The 10,202-nt window shown below is 38.1% G+C and overlaps 1 protein-coding gene across 1 annotated transcript; it reads right to left on the bottom strand.

Moving 5' to 3' along the window:
• Positions 1–5,235: 5,235 nt before the first annotated feature.
• On the bottom strand, positions 5,236–6,975 carry lbx1b (ladybird homeobox 1b). Its single transcript, XM_005735756.1, has 2 exons — positions 6,475–6,975; positions 5,236–6,000 (listed from the first exon to the last, which is right to left on the bottom strand). Exons 1-2 carry the CDS (start codon positions 6,800–6,802, stop codon positions 5,513–5,515), a joined length of 816 nt encoding a protein of 271 aa, XP_005735813.1. The 5' UTR covers positions 6,803–6,975; the 3' UTR covers positions 5,236–5,512.
• Positions 6,976–10,202: the final 3,227 nt, after the last annotated feature.

Genomic DNA, 10,202 nt, shown 5'->3' on the forward strand with positions numbered 1-10,202 from the left:
TTTGAAAATATTAAAAGTTCAACACTCATTCTTTCAACACGCAAGGCGTGTGTAGTATTAATATCATTCATTATTCCAAGAGCATGTCAGGGTAGAAACTCATTAGATGGATTTTTACAAGGTGAAGATGTAGTAAGACTGCAGGAAATGAGGATGATTTCATGCAAGTGTAGTAAAACAAGAAATCTGTTATTATCCTCAATATGGCATCATTAGCTCTTTAGTAAGTCTGATAAGAGATATTCACTGAAAGAAAGGCTTAGAGAAATGAGAAAGAGTCAATAAGATGTAGGAATCAAGTTATTAAATTAATACTCATCTAATCAAGAAATTACTATTTTTATGTTATTAGTTATTTATTTTATTTTTATTTTAAAAAAAACAACAACACAACTTTCTTAAGGACGATGGAGGTTACATACTCAATATCTGCTTCCTTTTAAATCTTGCTTTATGTCTTTTTACATACTGTTTACCATTACGATTACATTCCACCTCTAATTTTATGTTTTCATTACCAGTCTTGTACGAACTGTTCCACCAGCCTGATATTGATCGTTCAAATAAAGCAATCTAAAAATATGTATCATATTTGATAATTCAGTCGCAGCTTTATAATATACAACCACTCTCATACACACACTCTTTCATACACACACAGACACATTACACACAGCATGGCTGGTTTGCTGCTCAGTGAAGTGCAGGTCACTATCCCGTTGACACCAGCAGGTGTCTCTGTTTGTCTCAGAAGCTAAGCTGGAGCTGGCTGCAGCTTGTAGCTTGTCATCAGCTACACTTTTTTTAAAGGATGGCTTAAATTGGCATGTAACGGTATGGATAGTAAGTTTGTTTGTTTTGCTTTTGTTTTCCTTTTTGTTCACCCAAATGTATTTTGACCTCATATGATTAAATGATGAGATATTTACAATTGGATGAGCTTCCAGATGACTTTAGTGAAAATGCACTTTATTCACTTTTTCCCCCCCCACTTGTAGTTTTTCATGCTTTGTTCTGTGCACCACACAGAAATCATCAATACATGTGCTAAATAACTCCCACCTGAGGCCACAGATCTAACATTTTCTTTACTTTATGCTTCATCTTTCCTTCAGGGACATATATTCATGTGCTGCTAATGGATTTTATGATTTTTTTTTAATGTGTAGAGGAGTTTCTTTACAGCATTGTTTCTGCTTAAAAAAATCCGTTCTAAATAGTATAAGTAGATGCTGTTGGAACATAATCTATATTAATTTTTGACTTCAACCACCACCATCGCTAGTTGAAGAAAAGCTCCAAAGTAAACACTTCATGAATCATTGAATTTAATAACTCCTACATTTTTTTCAGGTAAAGCGGTCTACATGGTTTATAATTTATCTACCTGCAGACTTCTGATTACCTTTTAGATGAGTCACAGCACTTAACTATAATTGCAAAACATTTTTGAAACTATCCTTTCTCCTCCATAAATCATTCACCTGTCATCTAAAACAGCCTTCTGAAAACCCAGCCTTGTGGCAATATGTAAAAATCTTTATTATTCTAATTTTATTCTAATTTTAAGAATCCAAAATATATAAAATGCAGTACTTGATGCAACACTTTTCTTCTCTGCCACCCACTTCTCCCATTCTTGTTTATTTATAAAGCACAGCAGCGCAAAGATTTTGCTTTTTTTTCCACTTTGAGTTAATGTATCTGTATATTTGTTGCAAAACTCTGGATTAGCAATTTAGTCCAAATAAGCCGACTGACTCTTTCTATCTGATTATAGTACAGTGGACAAACAGCAGAAGCTAAGTCAGACCAAATATAGTTGATGTTTTCTTGCTACATCCCCGATTTCACACAGCCTTGATTATTTGAATGATCAACTAGAATTTGATTAATATGCAAATTTCTGAACAAACCGTTCCATTTGAGCCTTCAGCGCAGCCTAATTAATCAACAGTTAAAGGAAATTAATACATACATCAATTCTGTCAGGAACATGCTTAGTTCAATCGCCCGTAAAATTGAAGTTTGAAGTATTAACTGGCTCCACAGGAAGGCTATGATTAAAACTCTACATTTTGGCTCTATTTAGATATATAGAGTCATTTAATTCGAGCCAAATATCAGGTCATTTACAGATCTCCTTTTTAATACTTATTCATCATCAACAACAACAACAACAACAACAACAATAATAATAATAATAATAATAATAATAATAATAATAATAATAGTAATAATAATGCATTCAAGGATTATTTGAAGCCTATGGATTCAAATAATTAATTTAAATAATCAAACAATAGATTAAAAAACCTTTTTCTTCTAAGTTTGTGTCATATTTTTAAATGAGAACAAGGTCGTAAACATTAAACAATTTAATTTCAGTGCTCTCTTTGCTGTCACCTGACTATTGCCTCAAATATGAGTGTACACTTTGCCCCTGACACTGTTTTCCACAAGGTGCAAATAATAAAGGAGAGAGTATAAAAAGGGGAGGGGACGAGATGAAAAGAGAGAGGGCTGTACTATTGTTTCAGTAGGGACTCATGCATCAAACTTCAATTTTCCGGACGATTGAAGTAGTGATTTTTTCTATCTTGAAGTGAAATACTGAAATACACTTAAGACCTCCAGATTAATTACCACGAAGTGGTCCCTCAGACTGTAGTATTACTTATCACCGGGCCCGCCTGACAACCCCTCATAAAATAAGCAAGTGAAATCCATAAACTTACCTGCCTTAACACTCTCTCCCTTCATAAATATGCTTGATTCAGAATAGGCTCCAGAGCACGCACATAGGCACCCGCCACCCTCCCACCACACACACACACACATACACACACAAAATAAATTAAAGACTGACATGTTCATATTTGCAGATCAATTTTCAGAATAATTGAACTGAATTGATTTTTTTCTTTCTTCAATTGAAGTGTTATCTAGAATTTAAACCTTGATAAATACTATGTACACCACCTTACCACCTTATTTTGCATGTATAAAGTGCACATAATCATTTTATAAATAATTTATAAAACAATATAATGCAGTTGTAATAATATTCTGTGAATTTTACAGTACAATATTTGCCAGCAATTAAAATTTCTTCTTTTGTGCATATTCTGTGTTATGATCAGCGTGTTTATTAGGCTGCAAGTTAATATCAGTTTATATATCAGCTTCCAGTTAGTCCACTTGAGCTGTTATACTAATAAACACATGTATTTGCTCCCTGTTATAAACCGTACTATTTATAAATGCAGTATAAGGGCATTAAAGCAAATTTTAGGCTAATGATTTTTTTTAAAGACTCTAATTTATCTACAGAGAATTTACAAAAGCTTTGGTCACATTAACATCTCCCAGGCCTATAAACTTATTTAGCTTATTCAGGTTGACTTGGTTAAAATAAAAGTAAAATATAAAAAAGCAACCTCTATAAAACATTAACAAGAAGACAGCTCTACTTATCGTTTCTGTTAACAAAGAGGGTTAAATGGGAGTTTGCCTTTTGAGCTTCTCTTCTGGACACTCTTTCTTTCTCACATCACCATGTTTTCAGCTTCATTAAACTCCTTAAAGACAAAAGAAATAAAAAGGCAGACCAAGAAAAAAGAGATGAGAAGAAAACAAACAAAGGACTCCCTAACCAGACTTTGGCATAAATGTCACAGCCCAAACTCTTTATGGCTCCCTACTTAACATTAAAAACACTTCCAACAAAAATCCATTTCTTGTTTAGAAAACGTTCTTGGACAGAAGTCAAACATATTATTCCAAAGCTAAAAAGCGCAGAAAGACAAGCGGCTCTCAAAAAAGGGGCAGTTTCATTGTAATTCATTGACTTGTTCAAAACGCCAAGCAAAGAAAGGGGCTAGACATTAATAGCCGCAGATGCCCTCATGAAGGGAGAGTCTATGTAGGCATTATGGCCTTTGTTCGCACCCAGTTAAACTGTTTAAAAGGAGGGTTAACTCAATCCATCAAATTGTCTGAAATTGTGAGGAAATTTCAAAAACCATATGGCTTCCAAACGTTTGCGTCCTTTTTGTGCGGTGGGACACACTTGTCTCAGTATTGCTGCCTGCGGGGGACCGGCCCTGCTCCTTTGTGGCTCGTCCCATCAGGGAACGCTGCTCATTTGTCCCCACTTTTCATGCTTTACGCTCAAAATTACGGCCCAGTCCCGCAGAACAAAAAAGGTCTATAAAGGCCCGGGGAAACTGGCCCAAAACTTTGTGTTTTTGTGGCTTCCTCGTCTTTTTTTCTCCGGCACCAGATTTGTGTTTCTCACATAAATTTTTGCCACGAATGGAGAAACACGTCTAAGGGTCAAGAAGCCACGATACGCATTTAGGATGTGAAAGGGGATGTGAGATTCCGGGCCACAAAATGTTTAGAGCATCTTAGTAGAAAAGGACACAAAGGAACAAAATAGTAACTCTAAATAGGCCGCTGTTGACGAGCTTACACGCCCAGATTTGGCAAGGGGAGCCGTTTCTAAAATCATTTTTCTTCCCTCAATAAATAAATTAAAAGGGGCTATTATATCCACAACAAAAACCTAAACAATATTTCAAGAACTGCAACATAAAAGAATTATTCAGAAAAGCCATTTTATTCCCATAGTAGCCTATATACATTACAGTCTGTGCATTGGTTTTCAAATAATGTCCTGATTTCAGAAAGGCACTTACAGGTGTACAAAACATAACAAATTTATAACTGTAAATCTATTGTATCCAAACAATAAATCTAAAAAGTAGCTTGTCAAAATCACCGCAATATCAACCGCTGTTTCTCGCCATCGCTCGAGCATTTCCACAAAACACGTTGTAACTGTGAGTGTCCGAGTTTTGCCTTTCCGACCGTCATCATCATCTTCATCATGCACTGCAGCATCGGGACGCAGAATATGAACTGAAGCCAGGGGTTACAGTCAAATGATAATGATAATGTAGAGGAGAAGAGCCGGCAGTGACAAAGTGACTGAATCGCGATTTGGCTCGCAGAAAATACAAAAGCAATTAAATTAAAAAAGTAAAAATAAATAGATAATGATCACAAATCAAATCATGCATTTACATGCAAAAATATGGAAAACTGGAGCACTTCACTGTGATGTGTGGGGCTATCGGGAAAAGCAATAAAACAATGTGTGTGTGTGTGTGTGTGTGTGTGTGTGTGTGTGTGTGTGTGTGTGTGTGTGTGTGTGTGTTGGTTTATACTGTAAAAAAATAAGTTACTCATGTCATTTCAGACCATATTGCTTTGATCGAAAGAAGTAACAGTTTGCTAATGAATACATTGTAAAATATCACTGCATAATTCTTGTTCTGTGTTCATGCTTCACTATGAATAGTATCTGTGCCAATATAAAAGTCATTACATTTTGGTACATGTTCCGAGATATGGTATACAATATAAGCAGTAAGTTACAAGTCCTCCGCGGGATTATTTTATCGTCTTTTTGTGTTTCTTGACCTTCAAGCTCCTGGATGCGCCATCAGTCATCCACATCAATCTCCACGTCCTCGTCCTCTGAGCACTCTTTACTAGTTGTGTGGTCTGAGAATGGAGACAGCGGCGACGTCCTCAGTTTCTGAGAGAGCTCGTGCTCCTGCTGGCCTCCCCGCGCGGGCGACTCGGCTCGCGGGTGGCCCAGCGTGCCATTGGCGCATTTCTCCAGGTCCGCCAGTTTGGCGAGCTTGTCCAGTGGGACCTGGCCGATGGCCTTGGCCGACTCCACGTCGGCCTTCATCTCCTCCAGATCCCGTTTTAGCTTGGCCCTCCGGTTCTGAAACCACGTGATCACCTGCGCGTTTGTCAGGCCCAGCTGCTGAGCGATCTGGTCCCGGTCGGCTGGGGACAGGTACTTTTGATACAGGAAGCGCTTTTCCAGTTCATAGATTTGGTGATTGGTGAAAGCCGTCCGAGACTTCCGACGCTTCTTCGGGGTGGTTCGCTGGCCGAACAGAGTCATCCCATCCCGGCCTGTGAGGGAGAGGAGAGGCTGAGTGAAAATCATTGATAGATACAGGTGCAGGGCGTTTTCTGCACTGCTGCAGTATGCGCGTAAAAGTACCCATAACGCAGACATAACAACGAAAATGATGCTGTCTTTGAAACAGAAATGCCTCTCAGTCCTTGTGGGAATAGGTAGACAGTTACAACAATATTACACAGACACCACTGGGAAATACTGAACATCAGACAATTGGTCTTCCTCTTTACACGAGGCCATAAAATTAAAGAAAGGGCTCTGGTGATAAGAGCGGCCCAGGAAAAAATAACGCACCTTTTTTAGATATATATGTGAAAAGGAAAATATGCGCACTTAAATCGGAAAAGAGTGTCTCGAGCTATTGAATAAACACGTTTGAGCGAATTTTTGTTGTTTAAAAATCTAGTTCCAGGCGTATTAGTCAAAACGTGTTTGTCGTGCTTTTTTTCATCTTGTAGATTTACCTTCGGCAGCCTGCAAAACGCTGACTTCCAGCCCCTTGAAGGTCTTGCTGGCCAGCTCCTCCAGCGCGCAGAGCGGGGAGGTTTGGGTGAGGAGTCCCCGGTTGGACAGAGGGATGCTGGAGGGACGATGTTTCTCAGAAGACGAAATTAGATGAGCTGTGCCGCAAATTGTATAACTTCGTTTCACAGATGGTTTGTTCAGGATGTCCTCAATGCTGAATGGGGTCAGCGGCTTGTTGGAGTTTGCAGGAGGCGGCAAGTGGTCCAGCGGACTTCGCCTCCTGTTTTCCACTGCATCACATTTGGCGACTTCTTTGGATGTCATCATTGGTTGTACGCAGAGTTTATAGGACTTGGTTGAAGTATTAAGCAGTTACAAACGAGCGAACGGATCGAGGGTAAAAAAGTCACATAACAGTTTGGAGGTAGAAAAAAAAAACAAAGATAAGGAGGGGAGATTGAGGGAAAGAAAATCTTATTCCAAAATGGGATGCGTTCAAAGTGTCGATCCTCGCGAGCAGCAAGTCCGCAGGAGTGAGATGCCTCCCTGAAAATGGCGAGGTCCAAAGAGTTGACGATTACTAACAAGTTATCATTGATTGGTGGGTAATCAATTATCTCCAGTGGCACTTTCGCCCTCTTCCCTTTCACTCTTTGACTATGTTGCAGTCCAGTGCAGGGCTTTTTGCAACTGGGGGTGTCCCATTAATTAGGACGCATGGCTGGAAGGAGGAGGAGCCGGGCGGAATTATAATGCTTTGTGCTCTTATCATCTTTGGTCTAATTTAGTCGTGTGGTGAGATACCAGAATAGGTATATGGGATAAATAAGGGGAAGCTCAGAGAGAGGGAGAGGAAGAAAAAGGAAGAAGGGTTGAGAGACATCAGAATCTCTAGCCAATTTTAACGCTTTAAAAGTTAAGTTCAGCAGCAGGTTTGTTTAAAGTATTTGGACTATTTGGATGGTTAAAAAACAACAACAAAAACAAGTCGACTCAGTTACAGATTCCGCAGCTTTAGTCAGAAGAATACGTTCCTCCCAAAGCGTGGATGATCCTTTGTTTTGTAAAGGTAATGTAGAGCTGGGCTATATATCAGCTCTGATGATACCTCCTCTGGGGCGAGATAGAAGGAGCAGCATGCATCCCTCTCAGCAACGCCAAATCCGGGCCATAACTCAGGCGAAAAGGCTCCTTTTATATCTTCCGAGAAATATTTCATTTCCTCTCAAATCTCCTCGCATCCTCCAGGTTTGACAGAATGGGTTTATTTTGGCACTGGACACAGATCGACGGCAGGGTATTTTGCATAGTGCGGCAAAGTGTTTGTTTAAATTTAGAATTAAACTTCAGATTTTAAATATGTGGTTTTAAAAGGTAAAAAAAAAATAGTTTTTTGTTTCACAATAGTCTGTTTAACTTCTCCTTTAGTCCTTTAAATGAACAAAGTTGAGTTAATTACAAATACATTGCGGATGGGGGAATTTTAAGTCTATTAGTTCTGTCGCTATTAATTGCGTATCATGTTTGTTATAATAAAGAGTATTTATTTACTTTAACAGCAAACGAAGATGCAGTAAATCAGTATCGTGGTGATTATAGATTTCGGTGATGGAAGTGCCTGTAAATTATGATCATATCTAGAATTATGACAGTCGTGGTGCAGAAAGAAAATTAGTACAAGATTGTTGTTTTTTATATTTGGATTTTTATTTTCAGCTGTTTTATTAAATTCTTAGGTGACTGTGTTTTCTAAAATTACCTTATTTTTCTATTTAGGCAGCTTGTATTGCCAGTAACGGTATATTCAGGTTATCATTTATATCATTTATATATGGCGGTGAAGACAAAAATGTAAACCACGATGAGCAGAAGGAAAAAGAAAAAGAAATTGGATGTGAAATATATTTTTAAATGAGCCTGCTCCCTTCCTCATCTATTATATTTATATTAAAATAAAATATTTGTTCTTAACAAATTGTGCATTTAAGATTTATTAATTTTTTAAAGATTAAGAGATTTAAAAAAAGAAAAGAAAAACAATGTTAGTTTGCAAAAGACTTTCAATGATGTGACCAGTTTAACTTCATCAGATTGTAAAAAGAAAAAGAAAAGAAATAAAAATCAGGCAGACAGTTTATATTTGCTGCTGGTGGGGGGTAAGATCTAATTTCAGAGGTCACTGTTCTTTAGATCCTTGTTGAAATTTAAGGAGCTATTTTTGAACACATTTTCTTCCAGTTTCTTTTATTTAAAAGTAAATATTATAGAGAGACCAATAGATAAAAAAAAAAAAACAATAAAACATTGGCAGCCTAAAAATAATATGTACATGAACTTAAATGCTTTTAAACCAGAGTTTGATTGATGTATGTAATATGAAGGGACATTAGCCATTGCTAACAAACAGACAATGTTGCAATAACCCAGCCAAAAAGAATTAACATTAGATAGTTTTATTATTACTAAAAATATGACCAAAAATCCATTAATGAATTGAATGAAACATGTTTAATTTGCAGGAAATTATATAATTAAGGAAAATATATAGTCACCTTATTTTTTCCACTTTACCTCACATGTGTGTCTTTCTATCCAGCTAAGCTGTGGTGGATCATGGTGTTGGTTCAGTGCTATGCCCTCCTGTTTATTAAAGACAGATATTTGCAGTGGTGTGTCATCATTGCAGTGTCTTGCTTGCCAAGGTCAATGACATGTCCTGCCTCTCGGCTCTCCTTTAGCCGGAGAACTTAATCTCTTAAGTTACTAGACTGTGCAGTGGACATTTCTTGGCAGTACAAACTGCATCAGTGACTGTCCTAAAAATTACTCTATCCACACTTTATGTTCTTATTAGCCAAAACTTAATGTTGGCTTTATAATTTTGATTAGATTGGAATAAATGGTTATTGAATTTATATCTGTAATAAACACTGAAAACATTGGTTTACTGTAATCCAGCAGTATTAGTTTAATGCACTCTGAATATCTTCATCTACTGCTCCTTGACACGTATGAATGCATACAGAATACAATAGCTCTGTTACTTCCCAACCAGGTGTTGATTTAGGCCATCCACACTGCGGTCTGTTAGCTTAAAGTGCCACCCTGCAATATGTGTTAGTGACCTCATGCAGGAGGAGACACAGTGCTCACTGCAGGCTTAGGCTGCGATTAGACAGCTGCAGGGGAAACTGTCCACATTGTAGCCATTTTGTGAGACCCCAAAGACGAGTGTCATGTCTCCCTCGTCTCCCAAAGGCCTGCCAGTTATCTCACATGACACCAGATATAGATACATAGAGAGAGGGAGAGATAACCTGGCTCAAATGTGTCTCTCTGTTTAAAGCATGTACTGTATAAATCACACGTCATTACCAGAGGTCACTCGCTGAGGTACCCTATTGGATGGTTTCATCGCCAGGGCCAGTCTGGTTGGAGGAGAGTGGATTTATCTGGCAGCTGGATCTCTAGAGAGGCAGCCATATTTTATGTGACTAGAGATGTAATAACAGGCCTCTGACAAATCCCCAATGGCCCGGCTTTTCCTGCCTCACAGTGCAGTGCCAGTGCTGCTGGAACAGCAACAGTGGATCTTAAGCAGCACCATTATCACTATGATACTGCACCGTGTCACTCAGCAGACTGTTGAGTTTCACATGAATTCTATTTAAGGGTAAGGTCTCCCGAATCACCAGTGATATTTAGCTAGTCTAGCGTTCAAGTGTCA

The sequence above is a fragment of the Pundamilia nyererei genome, unplaced genomic scaffold (genome assembly GCF_000239375.1).
Source record: "Pundamilia nyererei isolate P.nyererei 1_Seehausen unplaced genomic scaffold, PunNye1.0 scaffold00065, whole genome shotgun sequence".
In the NCBI taxonomy this organism is placed as follows: Eukaryota; Metazoa; Chordata; class Actinopteri; order Cichliformes; family Cichlidae; genus Pundamilia; species Pundamilia nyererei.